Below are 24,928 nucleotides of genomic sequence, written 5' to 3'. Positions count from 1 at the left end.
CCCATAGCATCTAGCACAGTATCCTGGAGATCAACAAATACTTGAGTAGAGATCAGTAACTACTTCCTGAATGAACATGTCCAACACACCAATACACAAATAAAGAACTACCTTTGTTCTCTAATCTCTTCCTCTTAGCATTATAAAATCAAAGAAAGCATGATTCTGAGTGCCTGTTGTCTGTACACCCAAACAAACAACAAAATACTGGAATATTTTAACCAATGGTTATGTAAAACTTGGTCACATATCCTTGAAAGATGAAACAGCAGCACAATTGAACTGGTGTCTAAAACAGCAGTACCTGACCCATTATGCTTACTCTGATGAGACCATCAAAGAAGGTTAACTAAGTTTCATGACAAGCAATTATCAAATATTTATTGAGAGGTCTACTTATGGGCTAGGTATTGTGCCAAGTGCTGGGCTACAGTGGTAAGCAAGGCAGGATCATGCCCTTAGGGAGATTTCAGTCTATGGGAAAGACAAACAAATAAACGATAACAAGAAAGTATACTAAGTGCAAACAAAGGAGAAATACCAAGAAGAGGCAGCTGAGCCAGATTTGGGAGAAGGCGGGGGTGGGGGGGGGTTATTAAGGGGAGATTTAAAGAGAGCTTCCTAGAGGAAGCAGTAAATTGAGACCTGAAGAATGAGGTAAGGCTAGACAAGCAATATCTATGCAGGAAAAATCTAGGCAGAGAGTACGATGGATAAATTCACCCTTATTTTAAAAGATTATTCCAGAAAAATGATTATGTCACAGAACTTTTTATCTTTAAAAAATTTTTCAAATTTTATTTAAATCCAGGTTGGTTAACATATAGTGTAATAATGATTTCAGGAGTAGAATTCAGTGATTCATCACTTATGTATCTTTTTTGACAGCTAACTCATAATTCCCAATGTTCCTCCTCCAAGCACATTGGATTCAGTCTCCCAACACTGCGGACTGCTGAACTGGTCATTAACAAGACCTATATTGTCACAAAACTGCTTTAGAGCATTAAGTAACAATTTGCTTCTCTATTATTTTCTGCTGAAACTATCAAAGCACATAGGTACACAATGAACCATACATACATAGTAAAAAAATAAACTTCTTCATAGTAAAAGATAAACTTCTATTTCTTTAAAAAATAAACCCCTGAATTGGGGTGTGCTAATTTATAGTTCTAATAATTGCCTATGGCATCTAGCAGGATCTTGCACCAAATGAGAATTCAATGACTCTATCCCAATAAGGAGAACACTCCCAAAAATTCTACCAGGAAAAAAAAAAATCCACCTGATTCTTCAAATGATTCACAACTACAATAAAAAAAAAAAAAAACAAAAAAAACCTCTGACCTAGACAATATTTTAAAACTTTAAACTTTACAATTTTGTTATGACTAATTCTCCTTACATAACAAAATATGAAAAAGGAATTAAAGAAGTTACATGAAAATAAGCATATAGATTGTGAAGAAAAAGGCTGAAGCATTGGCCAAGTATATTCAATTACCAAGAAGTAAATTTAGTTTTACATCAATGACAGCCAATATAATTTTATCTTCATTTCATCAAAAGGTGCCATGGAACCCATAATGAGTTTTTTTTTTCCCCCTCACAGATGCTATTATGCCGTAGAGAGTTTTGTCTTATTATACATCTGGGAGTCAGCTTAGTTATCTAAACTTCACATACAATTAAATGTTCTCAGTGCAGACAGCTTTAGTTACAGCTGAATAGAGTTCCAGGAAACCCCATTAGGAGTTTCACTATTTACTCTACACCAACAATGGCAGCTGGCACATTTTTGGCCACGGTGAGCAGTCCTTCCACTGTGCATAACCAACTAGACTTTCCCCCTTAGTTTGATTCTCACCACATTGCAATCAAATTTTAATTTAATTTTTTGATGTCCTGTTACAGATTAAGACTACTCCTTTATAGTTAAAAGTTGTAATTTTTTAGTTGTATTGTTATATTTTTTTAAATATTTTTTTTTTTTTTACATTTTATTTATTTTTGATAGAGAGAGACAGAGCACAAGTGGGGGAGGGGCAGAGAGAGACGGAGACACAGAATCTGAAGCAGGCTCCAGGCTCGGAGCTGTCAGCACAGAGCCCAACGTGGGGCTCGAACTCACAAACCGCGAGATCATGACCTGAGCCAAGTCGGAAGTTTAACCGACTGAGCCACCCAGGCGCCCCTGTATAGTTGTATTTTTAAAGTAAAAAGGCTATATAAAAATCTCAAAAACAACTTTTTTTGAGAGAGAGAGAGAGAGAGAGAGAGAGAGAGAGAATGTGCACTAGTGTGCATGAGCAGCTGAAAAGCAAAGGGAGAGAGAGAGAATCTTAAGCAGGCCCCACCCTGGGGCTTGATGTCATGACCCTGAGATCATGACATGGGCCAAAATCAAGAGTTGGATGCTTAACTGACTGAGCCACCCAGGCATCCCTCAAAAACAACTTTTAAGTACACCACCACCACTAGCTAGCTCCCTATTTTAAGTATCTCCTTTTATCTTATACTGCTGAAAAATGAGCATGTCCCTTCAACCCCTCTATATTCAGCTAATACCCAATAAAAATGGCTAGGCTGCCAATGACCCATACAAGTACAGTTAACTCAAGATTCCAGGAACTGCTATTTCCAGAATTAGAATATTCACAATACCTGCTGTTTTAAACACTCACTTTCTAGTTTCACAGTTTCATCGAAGTTGAGACCTGTCTTGGCTAGACAGTTCCAATTTCATTTTTTTCAATTTCTGATTAAATAAAAAACAAACAAACCTGTTTTTCACTTAAGTGAACAAAATCCACGATATCCTACCGAGTCTCTGCTAGGCAGAGCGCAGCTGCAGGGTTGCCATGGCAACTCTTGTACACTGGCCACAGATTGCCCTTGTCCAAGAAGGAAATCATTTGCTCCACCCCTGAGGAGTCAAAGGCTCTGGTAAGCCGCAGTCTGTGAGCAGGACACATTTCTAGTTCAGTAGCTGTGACGGAGCAACAAGAGACAATTCTTTAGTGTTTCTCCATAATGTCACCCAACAACCAAAACAGATTCCAAATCAAGTTGCCATGTGTGATTATGTATTTCTACACCATGGTAAGATTATATTCTTTACCCACTCTCACTAGAAACCTGAGCTAGGGAATAAGCCAGAACAATTTCCTCTCAGACACAGAAAAGAAGAAGAAAAAAAAACCCCAAGTAATTAGAATATTCCCACTTTTACAAAGAATACGTTTTGGCTCTCGCTTTCAGGCTTTAACACATGCAAACTCAGGTTGTCTGACAATTTTTGGTGGGGCAGGGCAGTCAGATTTAACATTTATTGAGTTTTTACTCAATGCCAACCCTCTGCTGGGTGGTTTCTATGACACGTTACTTCCATTTATTCCTCACAACAACGCTGTGAGTTAGGTAGCAATACAATCCCTACTTTACAAGTAAGAAATGGAGGCCCTGAAAAGTTATTTGATTGTTCAAACTACTAAATGGTGGAGTCACAATTTGAACCCAAGTCTTCTAATTCTGAAATCTTATGGTTTTTCTTCTATGCTACATTGATTTTCCAAGAAAATTCTCAATTCTTAACTAAAATATTCAAGTGTTCCTAGAATGACTTTGTTTTTGTTTTACCAATACAGTTTCACAAGTGATGACTTCACTACTGATAATCTAAGTGTAGTCAGCCACTTTCCTAAGTGCATGGAAAACAAAGACACAGAAAGAGACAGGGCTGCATTACGGCCCTGGTGAGTTTTTTGCTAAGTTTAAACTACAGCACTCACATTCTCAAGGAGGAAAGGCAAAGTTGAAAAGTAGGTAAGGTGATGAAAATGAATTTAGATGAAGCACTCTGTGGAACGTCTCTGGGGCTGAAGAAGCTGCAGAGGGAGAGGGAATAAGAGTGGGTGAAGGACACATGCAGTATTTAAACCAGAGACAACCTTTCATCTCCATCATTAGTCACTTTCAAGGATAATTTCAAGTATCCATCTGCCCATTTTCAGTCATTTTTGCACTTCAGGTTTGGAAAGTTCTTCTAACTTAGCACCTCTGCTCTCAGTGAGAATGAATCAGTTTTCTTCTTCCCTCACCAGAGATCTACAATTACCACCTTCCCCCCGCCCCCGCAACACACACACACTTTTAGGGAATTTCTTAGGAGGACTGTCTTTAACATAATTGCTTTTCCTAGCTCCCCAAGATCTTGACCTGAAAATTCTTTCATACCTATAGCTTGATCATTCCCCCAGCTGTAGATAAATGTACCATCAATTCTGACCCTTTGGAATCACCATCTCTTAAACTGCTACCCTAGCTTCTGAGTTTCTCCTTTCTATTATGCCTTTTCTGTCAGTCTTCTATTTCTACTTCAGCTGATGACTTCAGTTCTCTAGTTGGCCCAAAGGATTTCAGTGAAAAAAACAAAAAAGTTCAAGAGTCATAATAGTTTCCATAGGTTTCTGGAAAGATAGGTCAACAAGTGTAAATTTATTATAAAGCATACATATACAAAGACATTGCTTATGACATCACTGACTTAAAAATATATAAAAAAAAGATCATATTTCTCTGAATTGTTACTGGATAAGGTAATAAAACATCCAATTTCATTTTCCTGTACTTTCCTATAAAAGTGGGTCCTGGAAATTTACATTCTCAATTTATACTGATGAATATTATACATAATGCAAAGACTAAAACTCATCAAAAGTTTTAGTGATAAAGGAATAAGATAAATAGATCACTGGTGTTAAAAAGCAGCACTGGATTTGTAAAAGAGAATAGTAATTGCAGAAAACGGCTTCTGCAGTTAAGTTATTGACATCTAAAAATTAAGTAACCATGAGTTCCTATTTATAATTGTCACATAAAAACTTGGGCTAAAGGCTTCTTTACAGGGCTCTTCCATTTACAAAAAAGAAAAACATTTCATAGCTCATAAAATAAGATAGGGAAGGAGCACCAGGAAAGGTAAAAGACCTTTCCTTACTCTGTTCATTTTATATTGGTTCTTAAGGTTATAAGCCTACTAAATAAAAAAGTGGAATGGTACTTGTATCTCAAATTTCACTTAATTTTAAATACCATCAATCCAGTATAATTTCTTATATTTAGCTAAAGAGGTCTGCAAAATGAGCAATGTGTCTAAAACATGGAGAGATTAGGTATTTCAGTCAGAGAAACAAAAACGCAGTCATTTATTATTTGGGACTCTTAGGAGGTTGTTACGCATTAATTTAAAAATATTACAACTTGACACTTTATAAGGACTAGAAACATAATTCAAAATTTCATAAGGTATATTAAATTAAAACCACTTTAGACAATTCAAGATCTCATTGACAAGAGTTCATGTAAGGTGATAGTTTTACTATTGTGTTATTACTGTTCCCACATGATATCATCTCTTCGCAATTTCATTTGAAGATTATGGACTCGTACTGGATGAAAGTTGCTGTTCTTCTGAAGAGAGTTAGTTAGCAAACATTTTCTGGGGCTATTTTTTATGTTCTTTGATCCTTTAGGGCTGCTATCTTCTCGCTGAATACCTGAAGCTTCACTCATCTTTGAGTTTTGAATTTTTTGCTGCAGTTTACGGACCTGGAGAGAAAAAAATCTAACATTTTAGTAAAAAAAGATATAAAAAATATACCCTAAAATGGATTGGATTGACGGTTTAAAGGTTACATGAAATTAAAAAGTTCATTAGGTCTTTACTGAATACCTATCATATGCCTAACACTATGCCAGTTAGGTAGAAATATAATGAATAAAACAAACCTTGCTCTCAAAAAGCTTATAGCTCTTATTAGTGAAAGAAAAGCATATATGTGACAAGTAGAGAATAATTCAGGCTGGGATAACTCTGAGTGGGACAAAAGGTGTTTATTTGAGAAGGCCAAAGTAGGACAAGATCAATGTGGACTGAGAAGATCAGTGAGAAGCTGCAAGGAAGATTTATAAGGGATATGAAACGAGTAAAAACTGGAGAACAGAGACAAGAGAAAAAGACCTTTCAGGAATGAGCACTGAATTTATAGAGTTGAATGTACATATACATATTTTACTTGAAAGTATTCCTGAATTTAAAGTATTACTGAATGCCAGTTAAAAGATGTCTCATTGGGTGGTATCTGGTAACAGTTGATGGAATTAAATGAAACAAAACCTATCAACTAGCCAAAACCTATTTCTGCCAAACCCAGTCCATTACCTAGTCTATTTCACTTATGCATGGGCCTAATTTGTAGATCTGATCCAGATATTGGCTAAGAACCTAGTATGTGTCCAAGGCCATTTAAATTTCAGAAATTAAATTTATCATGATAAAATGCTTGAAAATTTATACTGCTATAGCTATTATGGAGTAGAAATAATATTTTTCAAAATTTAATTTATGTATGTTAAAAATATGACTATTTTTGTATTCCCTTCAAATTTCTCCTATGCAATTCTAAGAAAGTGTATGTTTTATAATCTTCACCCTAACACAATCATACAAAAAAATTTACTTACTATAGCTTTAAAAGCCAGTAAAATGAAGATATTTGCTTTAAAAGTTTCATTTCCTCTTTTTCTCTTTATTGGTCATAGAAGAATAAAGGCAGTAAAATTCTGAATCCTTTATCACTTTCCTATAAAAGCGGGGAAGGCTGAGTTGTGAGGTTAATATATCACCAACTTATATGAATGCTGACTATTCTATATAGGCAGATAGCTACATGATGTGATTTGAGGGTTCCTGGAAAGACTTCTGCCTTCTGCTCCAGCAGGGTAATAGTGCTAATAATCCAACCTATGGAGTCACTGTCTTGGGATAAAATATTATCATATTCCATGATTCTTCTGTTGAAATATTAAAATTGCTATGCCATTCTTAGTTATTAAGCATTTGCATGCAAGGACAGAGTCCCCCTTACCACCACACTATAGCTAGTTAAGCATAGGCCCCCAGGGAATGGAACACAGCCTAACTTGTTCTGGGAAAGTACAAACAATGGTTTTAGCATTAGAGTACTGCTTGCGGAGCCAGGTTATGTATGGGTACTGAAACAGAGACCTGTCAACATAAGAGTCTTCATTAAAGCATTAGGGGCAGGAAAAATAAAGGGCAAGAATGTTAAAAGGGTAACCAGGAGGGCTGCAAAGCAAACTTAGCCTCCCTCAAAATTTTCCCAAGGTCATTTCTGAATACATAACTAAACATTCTTGTTCCCCTTACTTTACAATTATCTTGGAGAGTTATGTAGGAGGCCATGTTATTCCAATGGGACAGATGGCTCTATAATAGGCCTAATTTCTATCTGTCATCTTTTCACTAAACCACATATACAGATCTCAAATTTGAAAGATCATGCAGAGATATAACATTGACTCCAAATATGTTATCTTTTTATTAAAATCTTTAACTAAAGCCTTCTTACATTATCTTGATGCTTCATCAGTTTGGAAATTTGTTCTCCTTTCATTTCCATTTTCTTGACTAAATGCTCTAGTTCACATTCTATGTCTTCACAGACTGAATGACTTTCAGTCTCCTTCATTTGATTTAGTAGTTCTTCGTGCTCCCTATGAAAGAAAAGCAAATATCAAGTACTATTATGGTTTATATGTTATATGTCTTTGGTATAATTAAACAATATTCTGTTCAATCATAAATTTTTGCCAGTTAAATATTAATCTTCAAAGACAGTCTCTTTATGTAGGGTTATCTAATTAAATCTACAGTAAATATAAAAGGCTCTTGTGATTTGAGATTAGATAAATTTAGAAATATCCTAGACTTAGGGTCTTAAAGAACCTTAGAATAAAGTCCAAATTTTTGATACTAATAGCTAAATGTAATAAAACATTCTGATGTCCTTAGCTAAAAGTATTAAAGGATTCTCTTTAGTTCTAACTTTGGAATTCTTAATAGAGGGTGTTTAGGAAGAATTACAGCTATAAAAGTATTTGCCTGAGAAATCCCTAGATTTGGTGATTGCCTACTACTGTCAAGAGAACTAGTTATATCTTCTACAGAGGTCTTATTTCAACTAGCTGGCTACCCAAATCTCGTATTGTCTGGGATTTTTGTTGAATATATATTTAAACTTGGGGCTTAAAATATGTATCCTATACAGAATCTTGTTTACTATGGATGCTTCAAAACTTATAATGCAGACCAGACAGAGTTTAAAACAAGAAACTGCTTTCCTACTTGTCTAATGAAATGCCACTTAATTAAAAAGATTATAAAAAGCAAAAGGAGAATCTTTCTTATAAAATCATTTGTGAGTTATAATTTAAGGTCACCTGACCCCATTTGTTAGGACAGTAATAATTGTCTATAAGTTCAGATCTTGGGAACACAGAAACTCCTTAGATTGGAAAAGCAGTAATTATACACAGTTGAAAATTTAAATACTATCAGTAAATACAATGAAAAATCAGTGGCAACTCTGCAGATGAAAGTAAGTCCCAATCTAAGTGAGGCCTTTAAGAATTTATAAGTGGCAGGGGTGCCTGGGTGGCTCAGTCAGTTAAGCGTCTGACTTCAGCTCAGGTCAGGATCTCATGGTTCGTGAGTTCAAGCCCCGTATCAGGCTCTGTGCTGACAGCTCAGGGCCTGGAGCCTGCTTTGGATTCTGTGTATCCCTCTCTCTCTGCCCCTCTGTGCTCTGTCTCTCTCTCTCAAAAATAAACATTAAAACAATTTTTTTTAAGTTTAAAAAAAGGTAAAGAATTCATAAGTGGCATTGTTCTTAAGACTGAGAAGAAAAAAGATGCCTACATATCTTGCTACTTCTTCTGATAAAGAATAAAAATACTTACATACTCATTTGGTCCAGTTCACCTTGCATTGCCATCAAAAGTTCAGACAAATTGTCACAAATAGAAAGGGAATTTTTTGAGTCAGAAGGTTCAGCTTTACACTGGGCACTTGTTCTAGTAGGCTTGTAGAGACATCTAAGCTCAGTAACTTCAGTAGGTTTCCGAAGGATATGTGGCCCATAATGTTGCATCATCTGCAGGAGGCTTTGCATACTTCTATTCACAGAATGGCCTGCACTGGCAGACTTTAGGGGAAAAGAAATAGCTGAGAACAATTTTAAATGACTCATGGTATTTAAATAGCACTTACAACAAAACAGGAGTGTGTCAGAACAAGTATCTTCATTTTTTCCTCTCTTACCTTCTCAGCCATAATAGGCAGTGATTCAAACTTGGAATAAATTTGCTGATGTGGTCCTCTCTTTAAACATTTAGTTTTCTAAATATTAACAAAGGAAAAAGAGTAAAAAAAAAATTTTTTTTAAGACGTTTATGATATGAAGAAGTTTCGAAACTCAACAGTGAACAATCTGATTAGAAAGAAGCAAAAAATATGGATAGACATTTTGCTGAAAAGGTCATATGTACGGCAAATAAATACATGAAAAGATCTGCAACACATTAGCCATTAGGAAAATGCAAGTTACAATGAAATATCACTACACAGCTAACAGGATGGCCAAAATGGAGAACAGTGACAACAACAAATGCTGGCAAACATACAGAGAAGCCAGATCACTCATGCATCACTTGTAGGAATACAAAATAATATAGCCACTTTGGAAAATAATTTGGAAATTTCTTGTAAAACTAAACATGTACTTCTCATATGACCTGGCAATTATACTCTTGGATATTTATCCCAGAAAAATTAAAACCTACGTTCACACAAAAACCTATATGCAAATGTTCATAACAGCTTTATTTGTGATAGTCAAAAACTGAAAACGATCCAAATCTCCTTCAACAGGATCCAGCAAATATCAACACATTCTTTTTATTTCTGTGTAGTATTTCATGTTATAGATGTACTACAGCTTAATCACTGATAGCAAAGCAGGATGAGCTGGACGAAATAAGTATGTAAGTATTTTTATTCTTTATCAGAAGTAGCAAGATACGTAGGCATCTTTTTTTTTTCTCAGTCTTAAGAACAGTGTCACTTATGAATTCTTAAAGGCCTCGCTTAGATTGGGATTTATTTTCATCTGCAGAGTTGTCACTGATTTTTTATTGTATTTATTGATAGTACTAAGTTTTCAACTGTGTATAATTACTACTTTTCCAATCTGAGGAGTTTCTGTGTTCCCAAGATCTGAACTGACAGACAATTATTACTGTCCTTTTAACAAATGGGTTCTGGTGACCTTAGATTATATAAAACTGCTTCCAGGATCTATTGTATTGTTATCATCTGTTGTGTCATTTAGTGCCACTTTTATAAAGTATTGCAGAATACGTTTCTCTGAGTTTAGTACTAGGGGCAGCTTGAGGGAAGCCCTGGCCCCTCCCTCTGTGCCTGTGTCTGGCAGAGCCAGTGTGAGACAAAAAGACAATCCTTCCCTGTGCCTAGATAATCAAGAGTTTTGGTCCAGTCTTTGAGCACCCATTGAGAAAGTGAGGGGCCAGACCAAAAGCACAAGTTATGGGACTGAAATGGATTAATAAGAGTGATTTGGCCCATGACCCTGTAGCACAGTGTTCTGCAGGTCCAGTTGGGGAAGATATGTTTCATCAGCAAGCCACAATTATGGGACCTAATGATGGCCCATATTGAGGCAGTGTATTCTTTTTGACAATTCGTTTTCCTATAGACTCTTCCTTGAAGCCACCTAAGGTTGCATTTACAAGAAGAATTTATCAATCAGTATTTTTCAAATATTACAGGATTGGTAGCATTTGCCTTGATATTCGAAGATCACAGTGATCTCCTGCTTTAATTATTTCTAAATTATCCATTTGTTCCCTGCTATATGATCCAAACCCAGATGACACCCTAGTGCCAGAGACTGCATGGATCTATAAAATAGAAGTACAACAGAGTATCCTGGAAATGGACTCAGAAGTATGCTATGTGATGCTACCTTAAAGTCAGAATAGCCTGCATTATAGCCGGAATAAACTTTGAATTACTGTTCCTTTTTTGATTTTCTTAGCTGGCTACTCCCTTATCAGACTTCATCTTTTAAAATGTTATTTTTTGTTTATCTCCCTCCATTCATTTGCATACTCATCTGACAAAGACCAGCTTTGGACAACAACTGCTTTTAGAAACTAAAAAGTAGTTATAAGGGAACAGTTGCCCAAGATTCAGAATTGTTTTTTTTAAAAAGGAGCATGTATATTATGTGGCCAGTGTCTTTACTCTAACTTGGTTATGAGACTAAAACCATCCTGCACTGCTCTAATACACTGAAGAAATCACCTGAGCGGGAGGGAGGTGGATGCTCGGTTGTCACATCAAAGGAAGCAGCGTTATTCAAGTACCCATTCTTTTTTTAAAACTTCTACTGTTAGAGATACTTTATGCTCAAAAATGATGTGACTGGGGGGGCGCCTAGGTTGGTTCTGTTGCTTCAGGGTCCGACTTCAGCTCAGGTCATGATCTTGCAGTGCATGGGTTCAAGCCCAGCGTAGGGCTCTGTGCTGACAGCTGGGAGCCTGGAATCTGTTTCAGATTCTGTGTCTCTTTCTCTCTCTCTCTGCCCCTCTCCCACTTGCACTCTGCCTCTCTCTCTCTCAAAAATAAATAAACATTAAAAAAAACTGATGTGACTGGAGAAATGGTATTAATTTATGGCATCAGCAGAACAGAAAATGTGATGTATTTTATGCATGTTAATATAGGAATGACATGCTCTTGTTCTATAGAGAATGGAAACTGCAAGCCAAATACCCTTTGTATTCCAAAATGGGGTCTCAAACATTTTTAAATTTTCATTTAAATTGTTAGGAGACTTGGAGCTATTTGTTAATCTATCTTCCAACACACCATTTAATACAGCATTAAATAAATGATACAAGCTGTCAATGGATGAGTAATCAACTAATAGCTCTGCTAGTAACTGATTTATTTTTCTTCAATAAAGTTGTACATACTGAAAAAAAAAAGAGTTTAGAACTAGAAAATGTCTGTCTCTCTGGAAAAACTGGAATGCTCATTGTTATTTCACAAAGACAGATATACTGACCGTTACATGCTCCTTTTTGCTTTGATTGTCGAGCAAGCTTGGAACTAGGTTTTGTGCTCAACTATGGATACTTTCTTTAACCTAGGTTTTACAGAATATTCTATCCTCAAACCTAAAACCATCATCACTCAACTTATGTTTTAATACACATTTCATAGCATTATTGCATGCCTTTTATTATAAATCTCTTCAAATTCTTTTTGGAAATAGATAGATATAAATATTAGAAGAGTAAAGAAATAGACATTAGCAAATAAGAATAAAGTATCTGCCTACCTTTGAAGATTTCTTCTTCTCCTTGGAGCATTTTTTATTTGATACTGAAGACATTAAAATTCTACTGATTTCAAGTCCAGTTTGAAGCTACAATATTAAAGAACAAGCTTTATAAAACTGATTTTTAATAAGCTCTTCAAAGACATTATAATGAGAAATCAAGTCTCAGTTTATAAAGACAAAAATGCTTTCTGAGGAAGAAAACTCCAAATACTATTTTTTGTATGTGAAAGCCACTAAGTCTATTGATAATTACAACCATTTTCTGTTTATGAGAGAATGCATTACTTAATACACGTATACCAATCAACTGAAAATATATATCAGGAATTCTTTTGTAGATATATGTCAAAATTTCAGGACTACAAGACCTCTCTTGGCAGTGCATCCAAGTATATAAATATACTGGCTGACTTACTAAGAATTTCATTAGTATAGCAAAAAGAGACAAAACTAACAAGCAATGAAGCAGAAATTATAGGCTTCAGACAATGAAAAATAAGTATAATAAATAATCTGTGGTTTATTTTGATAAATAATATAATGCTCTATTTACTTCTGAGGCTTTGTCCTGAAATAGCTTACGCTGATGTTCTTCTTCCTTAAGTTTTTCTTCTAAATGTTTAATCTTGCCCTGCAAAAGAACAAAAAAAACTGGGATTGTTATATAAAACCTAGAGTCAAATATCCTTTGTTCTTTTTCCAAATAGTCTTTGGAGTCTTAATTCTTAATAGTTCAGCAAATTAAACAGAAAGAAAGAAAAATAAAGGGCAAAAGATGCTAAGATTTTTCCTGGCTTCCTTCCTATGCTTCTTTATCTGCTATTACATATAAGAGGAACAAAGGGAAAGCAAAGAATGTACATGCAAAGACATTAACTTCCAGCAACAAAATTGTAATGATGAAACTTCTGAGGTCTAGAGGGTCAAACAATTATAGCTTGGGTCTCAGTGTTTCATTCAAAACATAGACAAATCACAATAAATTTCTACTGTGTGCATATTATAAGGGTGCAGTTGTTGGCAGAGGGAATTCATAGGAAGACATATAATAAATATAATATATAGAATATATCATAATAAAAAGCTTTTGTCCAGTGAAGGAAACAATCAACAAAACTAAAAGGCAACCTACAGAATGAGATAAAATATTTGCCAGTGACATATCTGATAAAGGGTTAGTATTCAAAATATACAAAGAACTTATAAAACTCAACACCACAAAAATGAATAATCCAAGTAAAGGGGTAGAAGACATGAATAGACATTCTTCCAAAGGAGATATCCAGATGACCAAAGACACATGAAAAGATGCTCAACATCACTTATCATCAGGGAAATGCAAACCAAACTACAATGAGATATCACCTCATACCTGTCAGAATGGCTAACATCAACAACACAAGAAACAACAGGTGTTGGTGAGAATGTGGAGAAAGGGGAACCCTCTCGCACTGTTGGTGGGAATGCAAACTGGTGTGACCACTCTGGAAAACAGTATGGAGTTTCCTCAAAAAGTTAAAAATAGGGGTGCCTGGGTGGCTCAGTCGGTTAAGCGTCCGACTTTGGCTCAGGTCATGATCTCACAGTGCATGGGTTTGAGCCACAAGTAGGGCTCTGTGCTGACTGCTCAGAGCCTGGAGCCTGCTTTGGATTCTGTGTCTCTCTCACTCTCTGCCCCTCCCCTGCTCGCATTTTGTCACTTTCTCTCTCAAAAATAAACATTAAAAAAATTTAAAAAAAAAAGTTAAAAATTGAACTACCCAGAAATTGCATTATTAGGTATCTAACCAAAGAATACAAAAATATTAATTCAAAGGGACATGTGCACCCCTATGTTTATAGCAGCATTACTATATGCTAGCTATGTTTATAGCTAGCATTACTATAACAGCCAAATTATGGAAACAGCCCAAGGGTTCACGACTGATGAATGGATAAAGAAGATGTGGCATGTGTATACACACACACACACACACACACACACACACAGGAGTATTACTCAACCATAAAAAAAGAATGAAATCTTGCCATTTGCAATGATGTGGATGGAGCTAGAGAGTATAATGCTAAGTGAAAAAAGTCAGAGAAGGACAAATACCGTATGATTTCACTCATATGTGGAATTAAAGGAATAAAACGGGTGCCTGGGTGGCTCAGTTGGGTAAGCATCCAACTCTTGATTTCGGCTCAGGTCATGATATTATGGTTTGTGAGATGAACCCCGTGTCAGGCTCTGCATTGACAGTGTGGAACCTGCTTGAGATTCTCTCTCTCTGCCCCACCCCTGCTCTCTCTCTTTCAAAATAAATAAACATTTTTAAAAAATAAATAAATAAAACAAATGAACAACAAAAAAAAGAGAGATAAAGTAAAAAATAGGCTCTTGGGGAGCCTGGGTGGCTCAGTCGGTTGAGCGCCCGACTCTTGATTTTGGCTCAGGTTGTGATACCAGGGTTGTGGGATCGAGCCCCATAACAAGCTCCGAGCTGAGCATGGAGCCTGCTTAAGATTCTCTCTCTTTCTCTTTGACCCCCTCCCCTGCTAGCACTCTCTCTCTCTCTAAAAAAATAAATAAAACAAATTAAAAAAAAAAAGACTCTTAACTATAGAGAACAAACTGATGGTTAGCGGAAGGGAGATGGGGGGAGGGATGGAGGTGATGGAGATTAAGGAATACATTTGTTGTGATGAGTACCAGCTGATGTATGGAATTGCAGAATCACTATATTGTATACCTGAAACTAATATTACACTGTATGTTAACTAACTGAAGTTTAAATAAAACCTTAAAAAAAAAAGAAAACAATTTTGTGACAATGTATGGTGAGGGATATTAATTAGACTTATTGTGGTCATCATTAGGTTGTACACCTGAAACTAATATAATGTTTTTTTCAGTTATAACTAAATTTTTAAAATATGAAAAAAGCATAAGATATGTTCCTTGTTATTTAACAGTTTACACTGTATGTAAGGAAACAAAAGTAATAGGCATGAAACAATTAAACAACAAAACAATGAATATAATTTGACTCAGACTATATATACACTCATACATATACATATGTATTTTATATATAATATACATATGTATTTCATCTTATATCCATGCTATGGTTCAGACTGTGAAGACAGTACTATTTCAAAGGGAGAGCTTCCTGAGAATTGGAGAACTCAAGCAGGACCTGAAGAAGGTCTTATGAAATGAAGAAAATTTGGGTGGAGAAAGGAGAGGGCATTTCAGGATGGGATATAGGATAGACTTGACTGTAAGTGGTGAAAGTCAATCTTTTCAATATCCTTTAGGCAAATTATCTGACTAATGAAAATGTTCTGCCATTTCAGAAGAAGCCCAAATTACAATTTTATATCAAAAGGCAAGCTCATTCATGCCATGACAGAATGCATTAACTTTTTATCTCCACAGGCAGAAAATCATATCTGGATTACTAAGAGCTGTTAAAGAAGTTTTATAAATCAGATTTACTGTATATTCACACATAAGGCCAATAATGCTTAATACTAAAGATTTATTCCTGGCATCATCCCTTCAAAGAAACAAATGGAAGCTTACCTCAGCAGTTTTCTGAGTTGCTGTAAGTTTAAAACATTCTTTTTCTAAGACATCTAGCTTTTCAAGTTTTGCTTGCAGCTTCATATGCTCTTGCTCTTTTTCCCTTTGAAGCTGGGCCTGGAAAGGATAAAAACAAAACCTGAATTTGGCAAGTAATGCCAATGGCTCAAGAATAATACAACTTCTGAGAATTAAAGCACAATAAATCTGTCATAAGAAACATGTATATACATGTACATAGGTGCTTATGAGTAAAAAACAGAAAAATAAAAATACTTTTAAAAAACAAACATAATATTAAAAAATGAGCTATATTAGCATCAATGAAACAAACTCTTTTATGTATGTTAATATGACATTTCTACTAAGGAAAACATCATCAGTGAAACATATATTAAATAAACTGTTATTTGTAGGGTGACCAAACCTACACATTGATATATCTTTTAATTATAACACAGAAAATCAGCTATCAGAGAAATAAAGTATATAGAGAAACTGGAGAAAAGGAAAGTTATACATATATTTTCACATCTATACATTGTTTTGTAATGGTTATTTATTATCACACTAATGAAAGGTACTAATAATAGGGGCAACTGTGAGGAGGCAGGGGGTATATGAAAACTTTCTATACTGGCTGCTCAATTTTCTATAAACTTAACACTGCTCTAAAGAATAAAGAATATTAAAAAACAAAAAACTGAAACAAGCAATAAACAGTCTCAGTGACCTGTGGTCTAATATTCAACTGGCATTACAGAGGGAGAGAAGGAGAGAAGAATTATTCAGGCAAAAATAATTATTTGAAGTTATGATAATGGCTAAAAATTTACCACTTTTTAAAATGTTTATTTTTGAGAGAGAAAGAGACAGAGTGTGAGATGGGGGTGGGGGGCAGAGAGAGAGGGAGACACAGAATCTGAAGCAGGGTCCAGGCTCTGAGCTGTCAGCACAGAGCCTGACACGGGGCTGGAACTCACAGACTGTGAGATCGTGACCTGAGCCAAAGTTGGATGCTTAACCAACTGAGCCACCCAGGAGCCCCCAAAATTTTCCAAATTTGATGAAAAATATTACTGGACAGATCCAAGAATAATAACAAATTAAAAAACCCAAGCAGAGTAAGTACAAAGAAAACCATATTTGGGCACATCATCATCAAATTACTAAAAACCAGTGATAAAGGGAAAACCTTAGAAGCAGTCTGAGAAGTGATGATTCATTATGCACAGAGGAATGAAGATAAAAATTCTCATTAGAAACTATGAAATTCAGAAGACAATTGAGATCACATTTTTTTTTTTTTAATTTTTTTTTTTTTTTAACGTTTTATTTATTTTTGAGACAGAGAGAGACAGAGCATGAACGGGGGAGGGGCAGAGAGAGAGGGAGACACAGAATCGGAAGCAGGCTCCAGGCTCTGAGCCATCAGCCCAGAGCCTGACGCGGGGCTCGAACTCACGGACCGCGAGATCGTGACCTGAGCTGAAGTCGGCCGCTTAACCGACTGAGCCACCCAGGCGCCCCGAGATCACATTTTTAATGTGCTGAGAGAACAAAAGCTGCCAACTATAATTTTATATCCAGTGAAAATATCCTTCACCAATAATAGTGAAGGAAGGACTTGTCCAGAAAAATATATGCTAAGAGAATTCTCAGCATACTTTTAAAGGATGTACTTTGGACTGAAGGAAATGACACCAGACATAAGATCATATCTACACAAAGAAAGAAAAACATTGGAAATGGTAAAAATGTGAATACATACGTATTCCATCTTATTTCTTTAAATTTTCTTTAAAGGACAACCTTTTAAAGCAAAAATAATAATGATGTAGCGTGAGTTTTATAACACACACAGAAATAAAATTATGAAAACTGTAGCACAAAGGGGACAAGTGGAAGCACACTGTAGTAAGGATTGTACATCATATTGAAATGTTTTAATACTAATTCTTGGCCAACTGGTTTAGTTAAAAACACATATTTTAACTTGTACAACAGCTACTACAAAGAGGAGAGAAGTATCAGGAGGAAGAGAAGTCAATAAAATTTAAAAAGAAATCACTAGAGAAGTTAGAAAATATTTTTTAGCTGAATGACAAGAAAAACACAAAACATCTGGGGTGCCTGGGTGGCTCAGCTGGTTGAGTGATCTACTCGTGATTTCGGCTCAGGTCATGATCCGACGGTTGAGGGATCAAGCCCTGCATTGGGCTCCGCTCTGAGACTGCCTAAGATTCTCCCTCTCCCTCTTTCTTTCTCTCTCTCTCTCTCTCTCTCTCTCTCTCTCTCTCCACCCGCCCTTCCTCCCCTTTCCCTGTCTTGCTGTCTCTCTAAAATTAACAAAACAAAACAAAACATCAAACTCTGTGGGAGGCAAGTAAAGCGGTTAAGAGTGAACTCAGTAGCTTTCATCATAAAATGGCAACATTTAAGAGAAAGAATAAAAGTTTTAAAATCAATAAGGAAGGAAATAATAAAATGGAAATCAATTATGTAGGAAATAACAAAAAAACTATAAATAAAAAGTTATTTTAGTTATAAATAAAAGTTTAAATAAAAGTTATAAATCAAAAGTTTGCAACAGATATAGGGGAAGGGAAGGAAAAGGAAAAAGAAGATAAAAACAGAGAGAGAGGCAAACCATTAGACTCTTAAATACATAGGACAAACTGAAGGTTGCTGGAGGGGGGTGGGCTAAATGGGTGATGGGCATTAAGGAGGGCACTTGTTGAGATGAGCAGTGGGTGTTATATGTAAGTAATGAATCACTAAATTCTACTCTTGAAATCAATACTACACTGTATGTTAACTAACTGGAATTTAAATTAACAAAAAGGAAAAAAAAGAAATGAAAAAAAGATGCTTTCTCAAAAAAAAAATGTTGCTTTTTTGAAAAAAATCAATAAAATTTATAGAAGTGATAGGTAGATGGATAATTTTTAAAAGAGTAAAATTATAAATTAGTAATACCAGAAATGAAAGAAGAGACATCTCTAAAGACACAAAAAGAAACAGAAAATCCAAGTAGCCCTATATCTGGTAAATAAATTGAATTCATAATTTAAAAACTGTCCACAAGAATACTCCAGATCCAGATGGCTTCTACCAAATTTTAATTCTATCAAACACTTAAGGAAGAAATAACACTAGTCTTATACAAGGTCTTTCAGGAAACAGAACAAGAGCTCTTTCCAAGTAATTTTACAAGGGCAACAAAACCATGACAACAGAACTAGACAGACATTATGAGAAAATTACAAAGATCCTTCAAAGATACAGTCACAAAAATACTTAGGCAAAAATTTAGCAAACTGAATCAAGCAATGTAGAAAAAGAATAACGTATCAAAATCAGTTGGGGTCCATACCAAGAATGCAACATCGATTAACATTTGAAAATCAAATAATGTAACTTACCATATTAACAGAATAAAGGAGAAAAATCATATGACCCATCTGATGAGATGCAGAAAAAGTAATTAACAAAATTCAATACTCATTCATGACAAAAACTTTCAGCAAACTAAGAACAGAAGGTAATTTCCACAACTTCATAAGGGAGAGCTACGAATAACCTACAGATAATATCATAGTTAACAGTGAAAGACTGGCATCTTTCCCCAAAGATCAGAAACAAAGCAAGGATGACAGTCTTTACTACTTCTACTTGAAAGTGTATTAGCTGTAATAGCCAGTGCAGTAAGGTGAAAAAAGGAAATAAAAGCCATAAAGATTGGAAAAGAAGAAATAAAACTGTCTTTATCCACAGATGATAGGATTATGTATACTGAAAATCCCTAAAAAATTGAAAACTACTGGAACAAACAAATTAGCAAGACTATAGGATGCAAAGTCACACAAATATCAATTTTACTAGTAATAGAAAAATGGGAGGAAATGACACTGTTCATCATAGCATTAAGAAAACATTAAATTCTTAGAGATAAATTTAACAAAAGATGTGTAAGACCTCATTAAAAACTACAAACCACAACAAAGAGAAAGTAAAGACTGAAATAAACGGAGAATTACATCATGCTCATAGATTGAAAGATTAGATATTTTTGAGATGTCAATTTTCCTCCAAATGATCTCAAGATTTAACAAGACCACAGACAAAATCCCAGAAGACTTATTTTTTAGAAAATGCCACACTGAATATAAAATGTTTATAGAAGTGCAAAGGATCTATAATAACCACAATAATCTTCAAAAAGAACAAAGTGGGAAGATTTGCATTACTTGATTTCAAGACTTATTTTACAGCTACATGGTATACAGGGTCCCAGAAACAGACTTTATCTATATAGTCAATCAACCATACACAAAGCTGCCAATACAATTCAATGGGAGAAAGGATAGTATTGTAACGAATGGTGCTGGAACAACTGGACATCTACATGAAAAGAAATGTAACCTTCAACATTTTCTCTCAGCATACAAAAATTCCAGATGGAGCACACAGAAAAATGCAAACTAATAACTTCTAAAGAAAAATATTTTGGAAAACAGTTTAGAAGTTTCTTATAAAGTTAAACATGCACCTACCTGTGGCATCACAATTTTATTACTAGATATTTACCCAAAAGAAATAAAACATACATCCACAAAAGATTTGTACAAGAATATTCATAATAGCTTTATTCATCCTATCCCCAAACAGAACACGCCAGATGTCAATCAAAATAAAAACAAATAGCAATCCCTACCCGAATAATACCAGCATTCTCCACAGAGCTAGAACAAACAATCCTAAAATTTGTATGGAACCAGAAAAGACCCCGAATAGCCAAAGCAATCCTGAAAAAGAAAACCAAAGCCGGAAGCATCACAATCCCAGACTTCAAGATGTATTACAAAGCTGTAATCATCAAGACAGTATGGTGCTGGCACAAAAACAGACACTCAGATCAATGGAACAGAATAGAGAACCCAGAGATGGACCCACAAACGTATGGCCAACTAATCTCTGACAAAGCAGGAAAGAATATCCAATAGAATAAAGACAGTCTCTTCAGCAAATGGTGCTGGGAAAACTGGATAGCAACATGCAGAAAAATGAACCTGGACCACTTTCTTACACCATACACAAAAATAAGCTTAAAATTAATGAAAGATCTAAAAGTAAGACAGGAAGCCATCAAAATCCTCAAGGAGAAAGCAGGCAAAAACCTCTTTGGCCTTGGCCGCAGCAACTTCTTACTCAACACGTCTCCAGAGGCAAGGGAAACAAAAGCAAAAAAGAACTATTGGGATCTCCCTCATCAAAATAAAAAGCTTCTGCACAGCAAAGGAAATAATCAGCAAAACTAAAAGGCAACTGATGGAATGGGAGAAGATATTTGCAAATGACATATCAGATAAAGGGTGAGTATCCAAAATCTATAAAGAACTTATCAAACTCAACACCCAAACCCCCCCCCCCAAAATAATCCAGTGAAGAAATGGGCAAAAGACATGAATAGACACTTCTCCAAAGAAGACATCCTGATGGCTAACAGACACGTGAAAAAATGCTCAACATCACTCATCACCAGGGAAATACAAATCAAAACCACAATGAGATACCACCTCACACTGGTCAGAATGGCTAACATTAACAACTCAGGCAACAACAGATGTTGGCGAGGATGCAGAGAAAGGAGAATCCTTTTACACTGCTGGTGGGAAAGCAAACTGGTGCAGCCCCTCTGGAAAACAGTATGGAGTTTCCTCAAAAAATTAGAAATGGAACTACCCTACGGCCCAGCAATTGCACTACTAGGTATTTATCCAAGGGATACAGGTGTGCTGTTTTGAAGGGGCACATGCACCCCAATGTTTATAGGAGCACTATTAACAATAGCCAAAGTATGGAAAGAGCCCAAATGCCCATCGATGGATGAATGGATAAAGAAGATGTGGTATACACACACACACAATGGAGTATTACTCGGCAATCAAAAAGAATGAAATCTTGCCATTTGCAACTTCGTGGATGGAACTAGAGGGTATTATGCTAAGCAAAATTCGTCAGTCAGAGAAAGACAAATATATGACTTCACTCCTATGAGGACTTTAAGATACAAAACAGATGAACATAAGGGAAGGAAAGCAAAAATAGTATAAAAACAGGGAGGGATAAAAACATAAGAGACACTTGAATATAGAGAACAAACAGAGGGTTACTGGAGGGGTTGTGGGAGGGGGGATGGGTAAATGGGTAAGGGGCATTGAGGAATCTACTCCTGAAATCATCGTTGCACTACGTGCTAGTTTGAATGTAAATTTTAAAAATAAAGTTAAAAAAAATAGTGTGAAAACAGGGAGGGGGACAAACCATAAGAGACTCTTAAATATAGAGAACAAACAGAAAGTTGCTGGAGGGGTTGTGGGAGGGGGGATGGGCTAAATGGGTAAGGGACATTAAGGAATCTACTCCTGAAATCATTGTTGCACTATATGCTAACTTGAATGTAAATTAAAAATAATAATAGTAAATTAAAAACAAAACAAAAACAGGGGCGCCTGGGTGGCTCAGTCCGTTAAGCGTCCGACTTCAGCTCAGGTCACGATCTGACGGTCCGTGAGTTCGAGCCCTGCGTCGGGCTCTGGGCTGATGGCTCAGAGCCCGGAGCCTGCTTCTGATTCTGTGTCTCCCTCTCTCTCTGCCCCTCCCCCATTCATGCTGTCTCTCTCTGTCTCAAAAATAAAATAAACGTTAAAAAAAAAAAAAAAACAAAAACAAATAAGCAAATCATGCTTATATCTATGTAATAAATTCTATAAGCAATAAAAAGCAAAAGCTATTGATACAGACAACATGGATTAATAAAAAACTTTATGCTAAACAAGACAGTACATTTCCTATGATCCAATTATATGAAATTCTGAGACAGGCAAAAACTCTCAGGTAGAATAAATCAGCATAGTAGTTGTCTTGTTGGTAGGTGGGAGAAAGGAGGAAATATCTTGACGGAGATATGAGAGAATTTCTATTGTCTGATAGGGCTGTGGATTATGTACTTATTTATCAGATCTGTGCATTTTATATGTAAATTATAACTCAATAAAAACATTTAAAACTGTTAAAAGTCACTGATCAACAATACTTAGCTACAATAGGAATTTTGAGATTATTTTAGAAGATAAAATAAGTGAACTTCATCAAGTGGTTGCTCCTCTGGTTGCTGTACCCTTATTTACACAACTCAGAATTGTCAGACTTTTACATTTTTTCCAATCTGGTGGATGTGCAATAGTATCTTGCGGTTTTAATTTGCATTTTCCTAGTTACTAATGAGAATGATAACTCTTTTATAAATGTATGACCATTTGTGATTTCCTTTTTCCTATACTGTGCCCATTTTTCTGCTGTTTAGTTACTTTTTTGTCTTGTTTAAGAAATCCTTCTCCATTCTTAAGTCATCAAGACATTGTTCTGCATTTGCTTCTAAAAATTACAAAGATTTCATGTAAATCTTAAATCCATCTGGAATTGATTTTTGTGTATAATGTAAGGCTGGCATCCAATTTCATTTTTTTTCTCACGTAGCTAATCAATTTTCCCAAAACCATTTATTGCAGTCTATCTTTTCTCCAATGATCTGCAATGGCACCCTTGTTGTATATAATTTCCATGTAAGTGAGTCTGTCCCTGAGTTTATTCTATTCCTTTATTCTGGCTATCCATCCATACAAATATGTAAATTTTGATAGCATTACAATGTGTTTCAACATGTAGTAGAGCAAGACCTCACCTTACTCTTCAAAATATTTGGGCTATTCTAGGATCTTTACTTTTTAATATAAATTTTGGAGTCAACTTTTATAGTTCCTTGAAAAATATTAAATACTTGACCCATTAAAATACAGTATTGATTGGAAATGTTAACCATTCCATAACAATGCAAAAACCTTACAACACTTAATATTATATTTTAGTCTTTAATTTATTTTTAAGTAATCTCTATACCCAACATAGGGCTTGAACTCACAATCCTGAGATCAAGAGCTGCATGCTCTTCCAACTGAGCCAGCCAGTTGCCCCAAACCTTACAACACTTTAAACTACATTTACTCCTTCCTAATTTATAAACTATCGTTCTCATTAATTTTAATCGTTTATATAACTTTAAGCCACATAAAACATTATAATTGCTTGTATGCAATTTTCATTTAGATTTATTCATACACACACACAGGCACGCACAATCTTTGTTGCTCTTCTTTTGTTCCTCATCTCTGACCTTCCATCTAAGATAATTATCCTTCTGTCTGAATAATGGCCTTTAGCGTTTCCTTTAGAATGGATCTCCATTCTAATGATCTCGGTCTCTGTTAGTCTTTAAATGTCTTTATTTCATCTTTATTTCTAAAGAATATTTCCCCCAGGTTTAGGATACTAGGTTGACAGGTATTTTCTTTTTAATAGTTAACTATACCAGTCCATTGTCTTCTGAATTCAGTACTTTCAGTTGAGAAGTCAGATGTCAATTTAATTGTCCCTTTGAATGTAATCTTTTATCCCCCAGCGGCTTTTAGGATTTTATGCCTATTATTCATTATGAGGTGTCTAGGTATATATTTCTTTTTATTTTTATTATTCCTGATTTAGCTTTATAGGTTTTATAGGTTTGGTTTTCTTGAATCTGTGGTGTGATTTTTTTAAAATCCCTTTTTGGAAAATTCTATCACTATCTCTTCAAATATTGCTTATGTCCCATTCTCTCTCCTTTCCTTTTGGAACTCTAATTACACATAAGTTTGACCTTCACACTCTAACTTATGCCTCTTGATCTATTTTCTGAATTTACTTTCATTTTGTCTCTTTGCTGATCTGGATGATTTTGCCTTCCCATTCACTGATTATCTCTTCCAATCTACTGCTGGATCCATCCATTCAGTTCAAATTTCAGATACCATAATTTTCAGTTCCATAATTTTTATTTGGTTCTTTCTCAAATCTGCTCTGTCATTTTATGGTTTTCAATGCTTTGTTGAAAATGTCAATCATCTTTTATCTCCTCGATCATAGCAAGTATAATTATTTTAAAGTCTATGTTTTTGTC

At 35.3% G+C, this 24,928-nt stretch overlaps 2 protein-coding genes and 1 pseudogene across 8 annotated transcripts in view; 1 reads left to right on the top strand and 2 right to left on the bottom strand.

Annotated features, from left to right (window-relative positions):
- The window catches only part of LOC102962797, a 178,914-nt gene extending 174,498 nt beyond the window's left edge, over positions 1–4,416 (bottom strand). Inside the window, exons 1-2 of the mRNA XM_007078743.3 lie at positions 3,795–4,416; positions 2,787–2,992 (exon numbers count right to left, since the gene is read on the bottom strand). The gene's annotated coding sequence lies outside the window, so the exon portion shown is untranslated. The remainder of the gene's footprint in view (positions 1–2,786; positions 2,993–3,794) is intronic.
- Positions 4,417–5,186: 770 nt separating this feature from the next.
- CEP57L1 (centrosomal protein 57 like 1) overlaps positions 5,187–24,928 on the bottom strand; it is a 76,653-nt gene continuing 56,911 nt past the window's right edge. For all 7 annotated transcript variants that reach the window (XM_042986951.1, XM_042986956.1, XM_042986950.1 and 4 more), the window contains 7 exons: positions 15,871–15,987; positions 12,850–12,927; positions 12,294–12,380; positions 9,188–9,265; positions 8,827–9,071; positions 7,437–7,581; positions 5,187–5,613 (listed from right to left, as the gene is read on the bottom strand). In XM_042986951.1, coding sequence (XP_042842885.1) covers positions 5,395–5,613; positions 7,437–7,581; positions 8,827–9,071; positions 9,188–9,265; positions 12,294–12,380; positions 12,850–12,927; positions 15,871–15,987 — 969 coding nt within the window. In that variant the 3' untranslated portion in view covers positions 5,187–5,394. The remainder of the gene's footprint in view (positions 5,614–7,436; positions 7,582–8,826; positions 9,072–9,187; positions 9,266–12,293; positions 12,381–12,849; positions 12,928–15,870; positions 15,988–24,928) is intronic.
- Positions 10,472–10,904, top strand: LOC102963078 (annotated as a pseudogene).

This window comes from Panthera tigris, chromosome B2, assembly GCF_018350195.1.
Source record: "Panthera tigris isolate Pti1 chromosome B2, P.tigris_Pti1_mat1.1, whole genome shotgun sequence".
NCBI classification, from domain to species: Eukaryota; Metazoa; Chordata; class Mammalia; order Carnivora; family Felidae; genus Panthera; species Panthera tigris.
The sequence above is the reverse complement of the archived record's forward strand: the minus strand, read 5'-3'. Positions and strand labels throughout refer to the sequence as shown.